Source organism: Canis lupus, chromosome 14 (assembly GCF_003254725.2).
Source record: "Canis lupus dingo isolate Sandy chromosome 14, ASM325472v2, whole genome shotgun sequence".
Lineage (NCBI taxonomy): Eukaryota > Metazoa > Chordata > Mammalia > Carnivora > Canidae > Canis > Canis lupus.
The window spans coordinates 7,415,805-7,437,040 of NC_064256.1; the positions used below are offsets into that span (position 1 = coordinate 7,415,805).

Consider the following 21,236-nt stretch of genomic DNA (forward strand, 5'->3'; position numbering starts at 1 on the left):
TCTCGTTCCCCAGAGATCACGACCTGAGCCAAAACCAAGAGTTGGACTTTTAACCAACCGACACTGCCATCCAGGCACCTGTCCTCTCTGGCTTTAAAACAGTGTTATTATGATGTGCTTAAGTCTGTTTTTTTTTTTGTTTTTTGTTTTTTTTTTTTCTGTCCTTAGGGTTTATAGAGCTTCTTAAGTCTGTAGGTTGGTATCTGTACCACTTTGGAAGTTTCTCAGCCATAAATCTTTAGTGATTCTGCCCCATTTTTTTCTTTTCCTTCTAGGATTTCAGTTATATGTAAAAGTTTTTCACTTGTGTCCCATGTGTCACTCAGAGTCTGTCTTTTTTGACTTTGTGTTTTGGTCTTGTTATTTTTCTCTTGATTTTTTTTCTTTTTAAGATTTTATTAAAAAAAAAAAAGATTTTATTTATTTATTTGGGAGAGACAGATAGCAAGTGAGAGCACAAGGCAGGGCCAGGGAGGGGGATTAGCAGGCTCCCCACTGAGCAGGAAACCAGACTTGGGGCTCGAAGCCAGGACCCTGGGATCATGACTTGAACTGAAGGCAGACGTTTAACTAACTGAGCCCCCTCCAAGCACCCCTCTCTTGATCTGTTTCTAGTACAGTAGTATTTTCTTCAGTTGTCTAATTTACTATTTTAACCCTTCCATTTGGTTCTTAATTTCTGTTACTATGTTTTGCAGTTTTAGAATTTCCACTTGACCCTTTTATAGATTACATTTCTTAATGACCATTCTCCAATTTGTCTTCTGATTCCCTGAATATATTAATTCCCTGAATATTAATTAATATTAATATATTAATATTTTGAAAAGTTCATAACTTGAAAGAACCTTACAGTGAACATTGATATACCCTTCTCCACAATTTGGCAGTGTTCCATTTGCTTCTGTCTTTCTGTTTTTCTTTGAGTATATATTTTTTAACCTTTTGGAAGTAAATTGAAGACCTTATAATGCTGTATGCCTAAAAACGGACATATCTTGTAAGAACAAGGACATTTTTCTAAACTAAAACTATTGTTACTCTCTAGAAGTTTAACTTTCATGTAATGGTATTATGTAATACACAGCCTATATTCACATTTCCCAGTAGTTTTTATTTTTAAAATTTTTCTTAATCCAGGATTCATTTAAGGAAAATGCATTGCTTGTAGTTGGTCTTTTTAGTTCTTCAAGGTGTTTTTGTTTTTCCTTTATGGGTAGTGACATTGAAAAACAAATACATGTCAAAAAAAAAAAAAAGAAAAACAAATACAGTCCCATTTTGTATGTTTTTGATATACCCCCACTATTTGGTTTTATCTCATCATTTTCTCATGATTTTATTCAGGTAAAATATTTTTGGGGGAATACTACCTGGATGATAATTTGTTGTCTTCAGTGATTCACATGAGTAGCATAAAATCTGTTCTGTTATTGGTGATGTTAAGTTTTATCACTTCAGTTAAGACATCATAGTTGTTAGGTCCTCATTTCATTATCTAGGTACGCTATTTTCTTTTTTTTTTTTAAACATTTATTTATTCATGAGAGACCCAGAGAGAGAGAGAGGCATAGACATAGACAGAGGGAGAAGCAGGCTTTTTGCAGGGAACCTGATGTGGGACTGATCCTGGATCCTGGGATCAACACCCTGAGCTGAAAGCAGACGCTAAACTGCTGAGCCACCCAGGCATCTCATAGGTACACTATTTTCTATTGTCAGTTTCTTTTCCCTTTGTTGATGTTATTTAATCTTGCTTTTGTTTGATACTGGATATATTGTTTATGAAAATTTGAAGGGTTAATAAATGATGTTTTCCTCCTGACATGATTTCTTTCGCTTCTGGCAGGTCTTTAAAATAGGACTAAATCCCTTTACGAAGAACTTGAGCAGATTCTAAACTGTGTTTCTTTTTTTCTTTTGGTGGTAAAATATACATAACATATAAAATCTACCATTTTAAAACTATTTATTTTTAAAGATTTATTTATTTATTTGAGAGAGAGTGCATGCATGTACACATGTGTGCGGGGAGGGGCAGAGGGAGAGAGAAACTTTAGCAGACTCCACTTTGAGCTCGGAGCCCCACGTGGGGCTTGATACCAGAAACCTGAGATTGTGATGTGAGCTGAAACCAAGAATCAGTTGCTCAATTGACTGCTCCACTCAGAGGCCTCCATTTGAATTATTTTAAAGTGTACATTTAGTGGCATTAAATACATTCACATTAATTTACCACCATTACCACAGTCCATCTCCAAAACTGTTCATCCTCTTCAACTCCCCATCAAACAATAACTCTCCCCATTATCTTTTCCTTTCAACACCTGGCAATCAGAATTATTTCACTTAGCATAATGTCCTCAAGTTTCATCCATGTCATAGCATGTAATGGTACTCCCTTCTTAAGGCTAAATAGTTTATCCATTCCTCTGTCAGTTAGCATTTAAGTTATTTTCAACTTTGGCCTATTTTGAAATATGCTACTATGAACATTGGTGTATAAATATCTGAGTCCCTCCTTTGCATTGGCTTGGGAACATACTCAGAAGCAGAATTGCTGGGTCACGCGGTAATTTTATTTTTAATTTTTTGAGGACCTGCCATGCTGTTTTCCATGGTGACTGTACTATTTTCAGTTCTCACCAGTAATGCACAGTTTTCCAGTTTTTCTACATCTTCACCAATACTGTTTTCTGTTTTCTTGATACTAGGTATCGTAATGAGAGAAATGCTATCTCATTGCGGTTTTGATTTACATTTTGCTAATGATTAGTGATGTTGAGCATCTTTTCATGTGCTTATTGGCCATTTGTATATCTTTTTGGAGAAATGTCTCTTCAGGCCTTTGCCCATTTTTTAGTTGGGTTGTTTGAAGTCTTTTTTGTTGAATTATAGGAGTTCTTTATATATTATGGATATGAATTCCGTATCAGATTTATCATTTGCAGATACTTTTCCTGTTCTGTGGGTGGTCTTTTCATACTTACCAAGTCTTTTCATGATAAATAGAAGTTTTAAATTTTGACGTAGTCCAGTTTATGTATTTTTACCTTTTTTGCATGTGCTTTTGATCTGAGAATCATTGCCAAATCTCATTTATGAATCTTTCCCCCTGTGTTTTCTTCAAAGAGTTTTATAGTTATAAATCTTAATTTAGTTTGTGATCCTTTTGGGATTAATTTTTGTATATGATGCAAAATAAGAGTCCTGTTTGTCCTTGTTGAAAATTATTTGACCATATATGGAAGGATTTATTTCTGAATTCTTTTCTGTTCTATTAGTCTTGTGTCTGTCTTTATGCCAGTACCATACCTTTTTTTTTCTATTGTGGCAAAAAACACATAACATGAATTCATCCTCTCAGCTGTTTCCAAGGGTACAGTACCACATTAATATTGTCAACCATGCGTATGTTGTTGTGTAATAGATCCCTTGACCCCTCTCATTCTCCATGACTGAAATTCTATACCTACTGAAAAACATCTTACCCTCATCCCAGTTCTGAGTTTGACTATTTTAGCTATCTCATATAAGTGGAATAATGTAGTATTTGCCTTTTTGTGACTGACTTCATATAACATGTTCTCAAAAAAAAAAAAAAAGGCAAAACAAAGCATAATGTCCTCAAGGTTCATCCATGTTATAGCATGTAATAGTACTTCATTATTTTTTTAGGACAGTAATATTCCATTGCCATGTATTACCACATTTTGTTTATCCATTCATCTGTCAGTTAACATTTGAGTTGTTTTCAGCTTTTGGCTATTGTGGATACTGCAGTGTACATGGGTATGTAAATACCTTTTTAAGAATCTGTTTTCAGTTCTTCTGGATATATACCCAGAAGTGGAGGGCTGGATCATAAAGTAATTCTGTTTTTAATTTTTTTGAGGAACTTCTATACTGTTTACCATAGCAGCTGTACTGTTTTACATTTGCTTTTATAACAGTGCACAAGAATTCCAGTATCTCCACATTCTCTCCCAACACTTATTTTCTGTTTTTTTTTTTTTCTTTTGATAGTGGCCGTTTGACAGGTGTGAAGTGATATGTGATTATGGTTTTGATTTTACATTTCCCTGATGACTAGTGATGTTGAGCATCTTTACATATGCCTGTTAGCCATTTTTATATCATCTTTAAAGAAATATTTTTTCAAATCCTTTGCCCATTTAAAAATTGGGTTATTTGGTTTTTTGTTTTGACTTGTAATAATTCTTTATATATTCCAGATATTAACCCATTTTCAGAAATATGCTTTCCAAATAGTCTCTCCCGTTTCACAGGTTGCTTTTCTATTTTGTTGATTATTTCTTCTGCTGTATAAAATTTCAAAGTTTGGTGTAGTCCCGTTTGTATATTTTTGCTTTTGTTTCCTATACTGTTTGTGTCACATGCATGAAATCACCATCAAGTGTCATGATGTCCTCCCCACCATGTTATCTTTGGGAGTTACAGTTTTCAGGTCTTAAATTTAGTTCTTAATATATTTTGAGTTAATCTTGTACATGGGTCCACCTTCTTTTTTTGTCTATGAATATCTAATTGTCCCATTATGTAGTTTTTTTGTGTGTATGAATAATTTTTGTATGTGTGTATGAATATCTCCTTTCCCCATTGTGTAGTTTTCCCATAATTCTTTTTTTTGTGTGTGTATGAATATCTCCTTTCCCCATTGTGTAGTTTTGGCACCTTTGTTGAATATCATTTGACTGTATTTGTGAGGGTTTATTTCTAGGCTCTCTTTTTGTTCTGTTGGTCTATGTACCTGTCTCTATGCCAATACCATACTGTTTTGGTTATTTCAGTCTTGTAATAAATTTTGAAATTGGGAAATGTGGGACCTCCAGCTTTGTTCTTTTTGAAGACTGTTCTGGCTATTTGGGGGTCCTTTGAGATTTCATGGATTTTTTTCTTTTTCTTTTATTTTAAAATATGCTTATTATAAAATACATTCATTTATGTTCATTTTATATTAAGTAGTGAAACACAGGGCTTGAACTCATGACCCTGAGATCAAGACCTGACCTGAGATCAAGAAGATCCTTAACTGACCAAGCCATCCAGGTGCCCCTTCATATGGATTTCTTTTTTTATTTTTTAAGATTTATTAATTTTTTGGAGAGAGAGAATCTTTTTTTTTTTTTTAAGATTTTATTTGTGAGAGAGACACAGAGAAAGGCAGGGACACAGGCAGAGGGAGATGCAGGCTCCCTGTAGGGGAGCCCAGTGCAGGACTGGATCCCAGGTATCTGGGACCACAACCTGAGCCAAAGGCAGATCCTCAACCACTGAGCCACCCAGGCATTGGAGAGAGAGAATCTTAAGCAGACTCCCTGTGAAGTGGGGAGCCTGACACAGAGCTCAATTTCAGGACCCCAAGACCACAGCCTGAGCTGAAATCAGGAGTTGGACACCCACTGACAGCCACCCAGACACTCCCCTCCATATGGATTTTAGATGGATTTTTTATTTCTGCAAGAAACGTAATGGGGATTTTGATAGAGATTGCATTGAATTTGTAGATCACTTTGGATAGTACTGACAATAGTAAGTTTTCCAATCCTTTAATACAGGATGTCTTCCCATTTATTGATGTCATCTTTAATTTCTTTCAGCAGTGTTTTATAGTTTTTTTAAAGATTTTATTTATTTATTTGAGAGAGACAGAAATAGTGACAAGATACCAAGAGAGAGCACAAGCAGGGAGGAGAGAGAAGCAGGCTCCCCACTGAGGAGGGAGCCTGATGCAGGGTTCCATCCTAAGACCTTGGGATCATGACCTGAGCTGAAGGCAGCCGCCTAAGCGACTGAGCCACCCAAGTGCCCTGTGTTTTGTAGTTTTCAGTGTACAATTTTGCTTCCTTACTTTATTCCTGAGTATTCTGTTTTTTTTTATGCTAATGTAAATGTAATTGTTTTCTTAACTTCTTCAAATTGTTCATTGTTAATGTATAAAAACTGATTTGGAAGTGTTGATTTTGTGTTTTGCAACTTTGCTTAATTCATTTATGATAACAGGTTTTTGGGGAATCTTTAGGGTTTTCTACATGTAAGATTATGTCTTATGTGAATAGTCATCATTTTACATCTTTCTGTCCAGTTTGAATGCCTTTTGTTTCTTTTTTCGCATTTGCTTTTGCTGGAACTTCAGTAAGAACTTCCAATGCTTTGTTGAATTTAAATGACAAAAGTGAGCATCCTTGTCTTGTTCCTGGTCTTAGAGTTTTGAAAAACTGTCAGTGACCATTGAGTAAGATGTTCATTGTGGGTTTTTCATGTATGGTCTTTTTTTTTTTTTAATTTTTTTATTTATTTATGATAGTCACAGAGAGAGAAAGAGAGAGAGGCAGAGACATAGGCAGAGGGAGAAGCAGGCTCCATACACCCGGAGCCCAATGTGGGATTCAATCCCGGGTCTCCAGGATCGCGCCCTGGGCCAAAGGCAGGCGCCAAACCGCTGCGCCACCCAGGGATCCCATATGGTCTTTTTTTATATTGAAATCATTTTCTTCTTTTCCTAGTTTGTTGAGTATCTTTTTTTTTTTTTTTTTTTAAGATTTTATTTATTTCTAAATGAGAGACACAGAGAGAGGCAGAGACATAGGCAAAGGTAGAAGCAGGCTCCATGCAGGGAGCCTGATGTGGGACTCGATCCTGGGACCCCGGGATCATGCCCTGAGCCAAAGACAGATGCTCAACCACTGAGCCAGCCAGGCCCCCCTGCCCCTTTTTTAAATTTATTTATTCATGAGAGACAGAGAGAAAGAGAGGCAGAGACACAGACAGAGAGAGAAGCAGGCTCCATGCAGGGAGCCCGACGTGGGACTTGATCCCAGGACCCTAGGATCACACCCTGGGCTGAAGGCAGGCGCTAAACCACTGAGCCACCCAGGGATCCCCTGTTGAGTGTCTTTATCATGAAAGTGTGTAAAATTTTGTCAGATGCTTTTTCTGCATCAATTGAGAAATTTGTCGTTTTTTCCCCCCTTCATTCTGTTAATGTGTGGTATATTACTTTTTTTTATGTTGAACCACCATTGCATTCCATGAATAAATCTCACTTGGTCATAGTATATAATCCTTAATATACTGTTGAATTTGGTTTGCTAGCATGTTCTTGAGGGTTTTTTAAATCAATATTTTAAAGGGATATTGGTCTGTAGTTTTCTTGTAGTATCTTTGGCTTTGGTATCAGAGTAGTACTGGTTTCATAGAATAAATTAAAAAGCATTCTCTCTTCCTCCAGTTTTTTGAAAGAGTTTGAGAAAAATTAATCTTTAAATGTTTGATAGAATATACTGGTAAAGCCATTTGGTCCTGGGCTTTTCTATTTTTTATTTATTTATTTTTTTAAATTTTTATTTATTATTTATGATAGTCACAGAGAGAGAGAGAGGCAGAGACATAGGCAGAGGGAGAAGCAGGCTCCATGCACTGGGAGCCTGACGTGGGATTCGATCCCGGGTCTCCAGGATCGTGCCCAGGGCCAAAGGCAGGCGCCAAACCGCTGCGCCACCCAGGGATCCCGGTCCTGGGCTTTTCTTTACTGGAAATTTTTGATGGCTGATTCAATCTTTTTACTAGTTATAGCAGTGTAGTTCCTTCAGATTTTCTAGATCTTCTTGATTTAGTATTGGTACATTGTATATTTTTGGCAGTTTGTCCATTTCTTTCTTTTTTTTTTTTTTTTAAGATTTTATTTATTCATGAGAGAGAGAGACGGAGACACAGGCAGAGGGAGAAGCAGGCTCCACGCAGGGAGCCCGAAGTGGGACTCAATCCCGGGTCTCCAGGAGCACGCCCTGGGCCAAAGGGAGGCACTAAACCGCTGATCCACCCAGGGATCCCAGTTTGTCCATTTCATCTAGAGTATCCAATTTGTTGGTATACTGCTGTTCCATAGTATTTCTTATAATTTTTTTTAAATTTCTGTAAAATTGGTAGTAACTCATTTCTTTTTTTCTTAGTTAATATAGCTAAGGCTTTGGCAATTTTTAAAAATTTTTTTCAAAGAATCTAGTCTTTTTCTGTTCTGTATTATTTATCTTTGCTCCAATTTTTATCATTTTTTTCCTTGTGCTAGCTTTGGATTTTGTTCGTTCTTTTTCTAGTTCCTTTTGAAGAATCATTATATGATTTAAGGGGTAAAGTTAGGTTGTTGATCTTTCATTGCTGAAATATTTCTTTTTTAAAACATAAATGTGTGTGGCTGTGAATTTCCTTCTTTATGCTCTTTTTGCTGCATCTCATAAATTTTGGTATGTGTATTTCCATTTTCATTTATCTTTTTTAAAAAGATAAGATTTAGTATGTATGTATGTATTTATTTATTTATTTATGATAGACATAGAGAGAGAGAGAGAGAGAGAGAGAGGCAGAGACACAGGAGGAGGGAGAAGCAGGCTCCATGCCGGGAGCCCGATGCAGGACTCGATCCCGGGACTCCAGGATCGTGCCCTGGGCCAAAGGCACCACTAAACCGCTGAGCCACCCAGGGATTCCCCATTTTCATTTATCTTAAGATATTTTCAGTTTCCCTTCTTCTCCCGTTGTTTGTTTTAAGAATATTTTACTTTTGGGGTACCTGGCTGGCTTGGGCTTGTGAGTTTGAGCCCCACATTGGGTATAGAGATTACTTTTTAAAAATCTTTGCATTCCCACCCTCAAGTTTAACAATCTAGGAGGAAATGGGTTTTTTGTTTTGATTTTTGGTTCTGCCCTTATTTTTGAGATCTCTACTTTTAAAGGCAGAGAAACATTTAAGTTAGAAATATAATTAACTCAGAATGATACATTTGGAATTTTTACTGGTTTCTGCCATTCAGATTAAAGCACAATGTGGCATGGTACAGTCAATGAACTTTTTCCTGAGTCCTGACCTGGTAGGTTGACAGATTTCACTTGGGAGGAAGACATCATACTAGTTCAGTTTTAACAGGAAATATTGGAGGTTTTTGGGGTTTGGTGGGTTTTTTTTGGGGGGGGGGGGAGTTCTATTTTGTTTTTTAAACACATATTCAGAAAATAGGGTGGAACAAATATATAACTTGGTAAATTACTGTATGTGAGTGCCCTTACAGTTACCACCCAAAACAAGAAGTAGAACCTTTATGGCCATTCCAGAAGTCTTCCTTGGCTCTATTTGACATAACTGCTTCCCTCTCCCTAAAAGTAACCACTGTCCTTTCGTAGTAATCCTTTCTTTGTGGTTTTTTAAATAGTTTTTATTCTTGTAAAAAAAAAAACTATAGTTTTTAGTCTTTAGTTTGTTAAAAATATGTCTTTCGAATGTCTTTTAATCAATAGATTCTCTGTCTCTATAGAATATTTAACTGTTGAGGAATCTGGGCCATTTCATTTGACTTACTGAGTTTCCCTACACCATGGATTTTGCCTATTGCATAGTTATGATGTAGTTCTAGTCTCCTCTATTTCCTGCAAATTGCCAGCTGCATCTAGAGGTTTGATGAGACACAAGTTTGATCCTCTGGTAATTGTGATATCCTGTTCTTTTATCAGGATGCACATAATATTTGGTTGGTTGTTCTCATGATCTACTGTGAAACAAATTACCTTAAAACTTAGTGACTTAAGAGGTGCCTGGCTGCTCAGTGGTTGAGCATCTGCCTTTGGCTCAGGTCGTGATCCCGGGGTCCTGGGATCGAGTCCCACATCAGGCTCTCCAGAAGCAGAAGAGCCTGCTTCTCCCTCTGCCTATGTCTCTGCCTTGCTATGTGTGTCTCTCATGAATAAATAAATAAAATCTTCCAAAAAAAAAACCAAACAAAACAAAAACCTTGGTAACTTAAAAATTGTTTTGGGGCACCTGGCTAGCTCAGTCAGTGGAACATTCGACACTTGATCTCAAGGTTGTGAGTTCAAGTCTCACATTGGGTGTGGAGCCTACTTTAAAAAACTTAAAAAACAAAAATAAAAATCTTTCATTGTATCTCATAATTTTGTGGGTCACAAATTCTAGCAGGGCTCTGTGGATGATAATTCTATTTCATGAAATTTGGTGGATGGGCTGGTCTAGAGGTTCAAAGATGGCTTCATTTACATACCTGACACTTACAGAAATGGCTGGAAGATAGACTTAGCTGTGCTTCTCTTGCTTTACATGTAGTCTTAGGTCTCTTTACATTGTCTCTCCAGTATAGAAATCTGAATTCTTATATAGTAATTGTCCAAGAAATTGTATAAGTATTAAGACAAATATTTTGGAGAGATTCTTTGATAGATGATAGATCCTGTTTCTTTTTAAAGTTCACCTGCTGATTTTATCCCCTATCCATGAATATTGCCTGTAGCAATTATTACTGTGGTATTGAAATAGTGATTATCTGTTTTTCTCATTCCTTATTACCTTTATTAACTAAGCAGTTTTCTGTAAAAATAATATCTTATGTCTTGCAAATAACCTGTCCGCAGTTATTTATTTACTTGGTTATTGTTCACATCAGTATGGACTTATGGGTATTTGCTTTATTTTTGAGTGTTGTTTTTTTTTTTTTTTAAAGATTGTATTTATTTATTTATGAGAGACACAGTGAGAGAGGCAGAGACATAGGCAGAGGGAGATCCCAGGACCCCGGGATCATGCCCTGAGCCAGAGGCAGATGCTCAACTTCTGAGCCACCCATGCGCCCTATTCTTTGAGTTATAATCCAATACTGTCATCATTCATTTTCTTACACTAGGTTTTTTATCTTTGGCCATTGAGGTGTTTCAGGTTGGCTTCTGTATCCTTTGGACTTTAGACTAGTGTTTTCTTTTTATTATTATTGTTTTTTTTGTTAGATTCAGCAATTTTTAATGTTATCACGTCAATTTATTAGGTAGATGTCCAATATCTTTGCATTTTTCTGGTAGACTAGTTTTTAAAATGTTCCTCTGGTCTGCTTTCCTTGTAGAGAGATTAGTCTATTCATTATTTTCTTTCCCCCCCCTATAGCTATAAATAGCATTTAACCTCATTTTTGTGTGTGTGTGTGTGTATATGAGAGAGAGAGAAATTAATCTTTCTGAGCTTCAGGAGGCATGTTAAAGGTAATATTTTCATCTTCAAAGAACTTCCTTTTCTGATAGTATTTACAAATGTGGTTTGATTTCTAAGATTTCCTAGCTTTGTTACCTTCTCTTCTTCCTTTGTCTCTGTGTTACTTATACTGTATAATTTTGCTTCTGTTCACAGCATTCTGTCCTGCTTAGAGTCCTGTCTTTCCATTTCAAGAGTTTATAGAAACTAGACTGTACCATCTCCTTAGATTTTATGTAGGCTTCTTCCACTCACCTCTTCTCACCTGCTTTTAGAATGCACAAAACGTCTTCTATTTTCAGTCCTCAAATTATCTCTCTCTTCTTTCCATTGAATACCTTTTGGCTTTTTTGGTGTTCCTTTGCTCTTACATCCATTGGAGACCCTGTTATTTTCCTCTGCTTATGCTTTTTACTGAAGCTGAAACCACGCAGGTCTTATGTCACTCACTGGTTTGTCCTCAACCACTTAAGTTTTCAGGTTCTTAGACGTAACTAGATAATACCTGGTTTTGTTGTAAATTCCATAGTTCTTTAGTTTTGCTTTTTAACTGCTGTTTTTATGGGGTCATTTATGGAGATTCAAGGTTTCATAGAATCTTTTTGCTATTATTATTTTTTTAAAATAACAGTTTGAGAGGTACCTGGCTAGCTTAGTCAGTAGAGCATGCAACTTGTGATCTCAGGGTCGTGAGTTTGAGCCCCATGTTGAGTATAGAGCTTACTTACAAAAGAAAGACTAGATTATAAAATATCAGTTTGAGCAAAATATGTTTATGGCATATTAAACTACAGATATGCTTAAATTATTGGTTAGATACTGAATAGCTAAAAACTTATGTGGCTGGAAGATTTTTTGTGACATGTTTTATGCTTATTTTCCACCGTCTTATTGGATTGAAAGCTAAGTCTCTATTTTCAGTTTACTTTGGGAACTTGTACAGGCCATTTGAAGAATCATTATATGTTACCTGTGAAGTGCTCTAGCTTTATAAGAAATTGACTGGGTAAATCTATGTGATCTCTTTCCACAATTGCTTCTACTTCTGAATTGAGATTGAAAAATTTTTTTCATTTCATTATTGCCAACCTATTTTTTTTTTAAGATTTTATTTATTTATTCATAGACACACACACACACACAGAGAGAGGCAGAGACACAGGCAGAGGGAGAAGCAGGCTCCATGCAGGGAGCCCGATGTGGGACTTGATCCCGGGTCTCCAGGATCACACCCCAGGCTGCAGGCGGCGCCAAACTGCTGCACCACCAGGGCTGCCCCTTGCCTACCTATTTTAGCTTTCTCCCAAGAAGAGGCAGTTTGGTAGACTTGGATTAAAATTAATCAGTTGTTAATTAGTTGCCTACTGTGTACTGCACAACTTTGTTCTCAAAGTTATCTTTCAAAATAGAACTCTTTTCTGTAACTGTTAAAGACCAAATCCAGTGTTTTCATTCCATTATTATTTCCATAGATACATTTATTTTCTCCTGTGGAAATGATTTTAGTATTACGTATAGCACTTTGCCAAACAATACATTAGAAAGCAATAGAAGTATGTGAAATATTCACTTGGGGTGAGATGATCTTTCTGCTAAAGGGAGCTAAAGATTGAAATATAGGCCTGCTGAGACCTATTTATAGATATATTAAAATGGTTCTCAGATTCACTTCTCAAAGTGAACAAAAAGCTTTTTTTTTTTTTAAGTGGAAAAGAAGCATCCAACCTCTAGGTAGGCTTGGAAGTTATACAGTGACATTTGAGTTTTAGTGGGAGCTTTTGGGACTTTTTTCTTCATGCTTTCCCCCCTATACAATTAATGATTCTTATCAGCTAGATTAGATCAAGTGATCTGATTGACTCTCATGCCTTCCTAGAATGAGTCAGGAGGATTTAGGTAATACTTTTGTTGAACAGGGCTTATATAGTTTGAGGTATTGGCTAAATTAGTGGGTAATTTAGCTGGTCAGATTTTTATTATACTTTGGTCTACATATTACGTGTATTGAGGTGTAACATTAAAATTACTTAGGACAATAGTCGTTTTTGTCTTGTCTGCTTTCAGGTTCATGCATGGGAGATTTCAGACCAATTGTTACAGATCCGACAGGATGTGGAATCATGCTACTTTGCTGCACAGACCATGAAAATGAAGATTCAGACCTCATTTTATGAGCTCCCCACAGATTCTCATGCCTCTTTACGGGACTCATTACTAACCCATATCCAGAACTTGAAAGACTTGTCACCTGTCATTGTAACGCAGGTAAATCCTGTGCTTCTCATTAGAGAAATTTGTAAGGCCATTTGGATTTATCAAATTAATTTTGATTGATGTTGCTAGGCCACGTGAAGTAATGTTAACAACTTTATTAGAGTTACTGCTATTTTCTTAAGTGGATAGAAAGTGAAAATGTAAATCTGTGTTACTGTTAGAGTTCATTTGATTTCAAACCAATTTAAGTACCAGGAATGGGGGAGATGAGTATAGGTTTTCACAGGCAGGCATGTGTGGTGCCACTCCCCTCCCCCCATTAAAATTGCAGATGATAAAAATTTTGTATACTGTACTGTTCTGGGTCAGAGGTCTGCCTACTTGCCTTTAAAAAAAAATCCTTTCTGGACTAATTGACTAGTAAAAGCCTCATGTATGAAATAGTGAACCATCTGGCCCTTCCCCCTTAGACTGGGAAATACATTAGAAAGGGAAACTGGAAGAAGCTTCAGTGAATACATACTCACGCATGTTCTCTGCCTGGCGTAGAAGTGCCCTTGAAGAGGAAGGAGGCTTTTGCATAAAGCTTCAAGATGAGAAATGGAAAGAGAAGGGAAATGCCATTCCATTACTTGAGGAGTGAGCCAAAGGGCTGACTTTGTCAGTAGCTCTGGCCTTTTGGCAAAGTATAATTTATCTGTCCATGAAGTTCTATGGTATTGCCAAATAAAAGTAAGTATTGATGTATTCTGAGGAAAATCTGTAGTCTGTTCTTTCTGATTTCTTTTTGTTTTTTGTTTTTTTTTTTTCATTTTTAGGTGTAAACTTTTAAATCCTAGCAATTTGTAGCTAGTCCAGAAGAGTTTACATGATATATGTAGTTGTGAAAGTGAGGAGAGGTGGGGGAGGTGTCAGTCTTTGTCATATTATTTGGAAAAAGTTTAGTTTCTTTGCTTTCCAATTAATATTGTTGGTAACCCTATTTCTGTTCATCTATTCTATTCATTATTCATTTCATTTATTTAATCTCTCTTCTTACTCAGCTCGCTTTAGCAATAGCAGACCTTGCCCTACAAATGCCTTCCTGGAAGGGATGTGTACAAACATTGGTGGAAAAGTAAGTCACTTATGTTGACTATATACTAGCATTTGGAATTACTATTAACCTACAAAGAGAAATTTGTTAGCATTAACTAGACATTTGGAATATTTCCCCAAACTCTTAACCAAGAATTATTTATTATTAACTTCTGTTAGAATAAAAGAAAATCATTTAAAATTTAAATATTACAGAATTGTCATGTGGGACATAAAAGGCTCTCTCATAACTTATAACATACATGTTCTTTGAATTAATTGCAACAAAGTCTTTTATTGTCTTGTGGATCACTCCTACTACCTGACATGTCAGCAATTCAAAAAAACATTGTCAGAATGTTTAAGATTATATTAAATTGAAAATCATTATGAGTAAAAATTCTTACTAATTGGGGTTTGTTTCATATCTGTCAAAGGGACAGTATCATTTTTAGATACATAGACCCTGCTACTTTGTTGTTGTTTTTGTTTTTTTTTTTTAAGATTTTATTTATTTATTCATGAGAGACAGAGAGAAAAAGGCAGAGACCTAAGGCAGAGGGAGAAGCAGGTTCCCTGCAAGGAGCCTGATGTGGGACACGATCCGGGTACTAGGGATCATGCCCTGAGCTAAAGGTAGACGCTCAACCACTGAGCCACCCAGGTGTCCCAGAGCCTGCTACTTTGAATAAAAGCATTTCCTCATGGTCTTAGCCAGATAATCTTCATATTTGCTTGCGTTTCAGCATTTGATTAGGAAATTATTTTTGAACAGAATGGATGTCCTTTTTAACTCCAACTACAATGTGTCATGACTTTAAGAAAATTTTCATTAAGAAAATCAACATATGTTCCTTAAAAAAATTATAATAGTATGGAAGCTTTCAAAGTAAAAGCCTCTCTCTGTCCCTATTCCTGTATTTTATAAGTAACCACTATTAATAGTTGACTGTATAGCCCTCCAGACTTTCCTTTAAGCATCTTGAAATAAGTAAGTGCATATACATTTTAATATACCCATGTATTTGTTCCCTCATATATAATATACTTCATACACTTTTTTTTAACTTAATACACTATGGACATCTTTTCATGTTAGGACATAGATATTTCAGTTACTGTAATGGCTACATATGATCCATTGTATGACTGTCTGTAACCTTTTTTTATCCTAATTATAGAGGACCTTTATAATTTCCCAATATTTTTGCTATTATAAAAAAGTACTGCAGGGCATATTTTTGTATACTTTGGATATGTATGTGAGATTTTTCTGAGAGAGAAATTTCTGCAAGTGGAGTTACTGGGTCAAAGATTATTATGCAAGTTGAAATTTTGATTTCCAGATACCTTTCCAAAAAAATTTTAGCTGTTTTTTCCTCCACTTTAACAGTAATGAGAATGCTGCTTTTGTTGTTATAGATTATTCTGAAGCGTGTTGTTATCTTATGTGATTGTGTATTTTCTGACTGTAAATAACTTCAGTCTCTCTCCTTTTCTTTTCCAGATATAGCAATGATGTAACTTCTCTGCCTTTTCTGCTGGAAATCCTTACAGTGTTACCTGAAGAAGTGCATAGTCGTTCCTTACGAATTGGGGCTAACCGGCGTACAGAAATTATAGAAGATTTGGCCTTCTACTCTAGTACAGTGGTATCTCTATTGGTAAGTGTGAATTACTAAGTTGTTCTGTAGAGGCAAAAAACCTTGGTGGTTATTTTCTAACTCAGTTGCATTATTGTGAAATACAGCTTTCTTTGCAAAAATTGGCAATGATATTATAGCATTTATAGAACACTTTACAGTTAAATACTTTCAGAAACTACTTTTGAGTTGTAGTAGTGCTGTAAGGGTGATATTGTTTCCATTTTATGAATGAGTTATGAGCTTTAGACTTAATACAATTGCTAATTCAGAATTTGAACTCAGGCTTTTCTGATTACGTCTCTTGCTTTTCTACTCTTTCATGCTACAAACTAGTGGCTCTTGATGAAGGACCATGCTAAGGGAAAGTGTATAAATTTACTTAGGGAGAGGATCCTCTCTTAAAGATCAGTTGAAATTTTGATAGGGAGGTGATTCAGGACTTTGACCTTTGAATATCATAATTATAGATTAGATAATACTACACCATCTTTTTAAAAAAAGTTAAATGTGATTAGGTCCTTTTTGATTAGGTAGACATTTTAATGCTGTAGACCAGAGATGGGTAAATTTATGGGTAATCTATGAGTTAGTCACCTGTTTTTTTTATTTATGGGTAATCTATGAGTTAGTCACCTGTCTTTTGTATATAGACTTTTTTGGAAGACAGTGATTCAGTTATGTATTGTGCATATCTGTAATTTTGAGCTGAAATGGCAGAATTGAATAGTTCAGGACTACATATGGTTATAAAATCTAAAATATTTACTATTTGGCACTTTAAGGAAAATATTTGCTGGTTCTTGAACTTTGATGGTATTAAATTGTCTAGCCCGTATCTCATTATCTCATTTTTAGGTCTTTCTCGTCAGGTGAATTTTTTCAATAATGTAGTTATAGATTATTTTTCAGGAATTTGTTTCAGTACTTTTACAACATCATAGAACTTTTTATTTGAGAAGTAAATTTTTTACTTAATTGTGTTCAGATTGGTGTTAGAGATTCACTGGAAAATTATTCTTTTACATGCATTTTTCAACTTAACGTTTATTTTAAAGAAATAGTATTGAGAATTAGAAAATACAGACAAATTATATTCAAACTATCTGGAGATCACATTATTAACCCTTTAGTACATATCCACTATGAACATATGACAAATTTTTTAACTACAAGTGAAATTATATTTTGCCTATCCTCCTACAGCCTGTTCTCCAGTTATCCAACTTCAGTTATCCAACTTCATCTTTCCATTTCAGTAAATTTTTATATCATCTAATAAATACCCAGACCATATTCACATTTACCACGTTCAATCCTAAAATATTCTTTACAGCATTTTTCTAAGTCAATATCCAGTCTAGAACCATGCCTGTGTCAGTTTATTATGATTCCTAATCACAGTTCTGCTTCCCCTTCTTTTTCTTTTCTTTTTTAAGATTTTTTTTTAATTCATTTATTCATGAGAGACACAGAGAGAGAGAGGCAGAAACATAGGCAGAGGGAGAAGCAGGCTTCCTTGCAGGGAGCCTGATATGGTACTTGATTCCAGGACTCGGGATCACAACCTGAGCCAAAGAAAGATGTTCAGTCACTGAGCCACCCAGGTGCCCCTCTTCCCCTTCCTTTTCAAAACATAACTGATTTCAAGGAGATTGGACCGGTTATTTATATTATAGACTACCTTGCCTTTTGGATTTTCTGGTTGCCTTGTCTTTGTTTCATTTAGTTTGTTTTTCTGTTCTCTGTATTCCCTTAATTGGAAGTTGTATCTAAAACAGCCCTTCTCAGTAGGCATTCCTCTAGAGAATTAAGCCTTAATGCCCTAAGGCATCCATTATGGAACAGATTCTCTCCTATGCATTAATAATGGTAGGAGCATGCTATCCATAGGATAATGGAAAAAACAGTCACCCAAATCATTTTCTGTAAGGCTTAATTCTTTTCAAAACCATGGTTGAGAAAGACAGAAAGGCTTAATGATTGATTTTAAAAGGTTAAACATTTTGGGACTCCCGGGTGGCTCAGTGGTTGAGTGTGATGATAACAGAGTCCTGGGATTGAGTCCCACATTGGGCTCCCTGCATGGAGCCTGCTTCTCCCTCTGCCTGTGTCTCTGCCTCTCTCTCTCTGTGTCTCTCATGAATAAATAAATAAAATCTTAAAAAAAAATAAAAGAAATAAAAGGTTAAACATTTTTAAATTTTTATTTATTTATTTTTATGGGTGGGGAGGGGCAGAGGGAGAGAGAATCTTAAGCAGGCCCCATGCCCAGTGCAGAACCTGACACGAGACTTGATCTCACAACCCTGAGATCATGACCTGAGCCGAAATCAAGAATCAGGCACTGAAGCTCATCAAAAGGTTAATTAAACATTTTTGTCTGGAATACATCATAGATACTTCATGGGGCATCTTATCAGAAGAGAAATACTTTTTGATGACCTTCCATTAGTGACATTAGAGTTGACTGGATTAGGATGATGACAATCTGATTCTTCCATTTATAAAGTTTGTTTTCTTCCTTGTAATGCAATTTATATGGTGGTAGTTTGTAAAATAACAAATGTTCAATTCTGTATCAACCTTTGCCTAAAGATTTCAAATTCTACTTGGTGTAATCAATGTCTTAATAATTTCATTGTAGTTTGCAAAATAATATTTTAATAATTCTTTCATTCCTTCTGTGTATAAATTGGCATTCTTGTGAGTACTCTGGTATTCTTCTACTAGAAAGGCACGATAAATCTTAAATTCTTTTTAAATTTCCTGTTTGCTAAATAAGGTTTTGTTTTAAATCTGCCTCAAGTGTTATTTTTTTCTGACATTTTCTTATGGAATATCATGACTCAGGATTTTCACTGATGTAGGGTCTCATCTAAAAATCATTCTTTTGGTGCTTAAAATGTCATAACTTTGGCCACTGGAGCATTTCTTTCCTTTCTAACAAAAAAAAGATGACTGATACTCCCCTTGTTACCTCTTTGCTCTAGATCTGGAATACTTGGTTCCTATTAGTATCAGTCTGAATCTAGTCAGAAGAGAGAAACTATATAGTAGTGTGTGAGAATGTTCATTCATTCATTCAAATATTTTATTTATTCATGAAAGACACAGAGAGGCAGAAACATAGGCAGAGGGAGAGAAGCAGGCTCCTTGATGTGAGACTCGATCACAGGACCCCAGGATCACTACCTGAGCCGAAGGCAGACGCTCAACCTCTGAGCCACTCAGGCATCCTGGGAATGAGAGGCCCAAATTGTCCAGGTGAATAGGTTTGTCTTCCAGTTTATTGGAATCATATTTGTATTTCCGGGTAGAAGCATTTCTTCCTTGGGGACCAAAATCTCCAAACCAACAAAGGTAAAGTTGCTCATTACTGTACTTCCCTTACTCTGATATGAGTTCCTTGATTAGATAGGATGCCATGGTGGTTGGATATGACATTCTGTGAGTCTGTGAATGATAGAAGCACTGACAGAAACACTGCAAGCAGGGAAAGCAAATCCATATCCAGCATATGTGAGTCTCTCTCTTCCTGTGAGTGTTGTCCTTCCAGACAGATGTCTGCTTCTTTTGTGATAGAAGTCCAGTGTAATCAATCAGCCTGGTTCCCATGGTAGAAGGTGCCATTTTAGGCTGCTGTTGGCAGATATGACACTCATCAGTAGTTTTAACTTAGTGGAAGTCCATGTTAATCCTAGTGTAGCGTCCATCATTCTGAAATCCAGGCTTGATTTTTCTTCTTTAGTCATTTAGGTCTTAAGGAACATGCCAAGAGGCAGGAGACAACGGGCATGAATTGAGGAACATAAGCCAGTGCAAGAATAGTTGATGTCAAAGGAATCTGACCTATCTGCTCATGCAACTTTCTTATATCTTTTTGAAGTCAGTCTCTTATATTCCATTTCTCTTTGATAACAGGTTGCTGTTATGTATGTATCGCCATGTTTAGTTAGTTCAGATAATACTCATTTCATGATAAGCTCAGGCCACGTGATCACCTGATGTTCTGTGGATAGATGTTTGGTTTCTACCAAGGTTCAGTAGTAAGCCAGAAACTGTTTCTCAAAAGAATAATTACCTGTAGAAGAAGATATAGATTTGCTCCCAAGTCCTAGATATTTGCACTATGATTTATACTTCCCACAGGTGCCATATATTCATTAAATCCAGAATCTCTAAGAAGTACACTCATATCAATGAGTTTGGTTCAAGTTAGTAGTATATTCCAGCCTCCCTTCATCTAATACCCTTAGAATCATTCCCACATATGTTCCTCCGGTTTCTTCAGGTATATGTTAACAAAGTTGTACAGTTTTTTGTTATTTCCTCTTGTATTTATATACCTGTCTCCCAGAACATGCTAAGATTTGACCATAGTTATGGGTGACACAAGAAATGGTTGTGGTAGATCTTGAGGAGAATGGGCATCCCCTTTGAAAGGCACCTGAAATTAGGCTATTACAGAGCTTTCAAACTAGTTTGAACTAGAAGGCTAGTCTTCTCAGACACTAGAAGGCAGACTACACCTGCTGTTAAGGGATACTCAGTAATTTGGGAGTTCAAGATTATCCATTTCATTAGGGTCCAACCAGATGTCTGTAGTCCAAGTTTCAGAATTCCATGCTTTACAGTTTAACTTTCACATGAGAAATTTGGTGAGATTGTGCATTCAGCTGTTTATAATTCAGTAAACCACACTATTATGTGTGTGTATATCAGCCCTGGAGCTACACAAAATAAGAGCCTCATACTGAGTGGTTGTGGAAGCTTTGATTCTCAGACAATGATTTAAGTTGAGTTAAGGGACCTGAGCTTGTTTTATTTTTGTAAGCATTCATATGAAGTCAAAAGAATCCAGTCATAACTGCAGTTCTTATAATCATCATTATTGGCACAGTGGTCAAGTGCAGCCGCCACTTGGACTCCCAAGGCATATGCTTGACTTAATACTTCTTCATAATTGACAACAGGCAATAGCTTGGTTTGTTATAAAGAAATCTGAAAATTTTGTCCCTGTAGTACTTAATAAGGTCTATAATTCTGTCATGTAACTTGTCATGCTATAGAACCCAGAAAATGAAATGTCCAGAATTGCCAGGAAAAATAGGTTGGCTGTGATATCAGGTACCAGAGGCCTCTTAAATCTTTTTCATGGTTTTCCCCATTCCTCTTATTCATTCTATTCCATCCCATTTTGTCAGTACGACACTTTTGTGGTCCATTAGAATGAAGCCATTTCTAAACATTGTGTT

The 21,236-nt window shown here is 36.1% G+C and overlaps 1 protein-coding gene across 2 annotated transcripts in view; it reads left to right on the forward strand.

The window, feature by feature from the left end:
• The window catches only part of TNPO3 (transportin 3), an 84,064-nt gene that overhangs the window by 16,548 nt on the left and 46,280 nt on the right, over positions 1-21,236 (forward strand). For both annotated transcript variants that reach the window (XM_025471603.3, XM_025471602.3), the window contains 3 exons: positions 13,109-13,309; positions 14,302-14,375; positions 15,843-15,999. In XM_025471603.3, coding sequence (XP_025327388.1) covers positions 13,187-13,309; positions 14,302-14,375; positions 15,843-15,999 — 354 coding nt within the window. In that variant the 5' untranslated portion in view covers positions 13,109-13,186. The remainder of the gene's footprint in view (positions 1-13,108; positions 13,310-14,301; positions 14,376-15,842; positions 16,000-21,236) is intronic.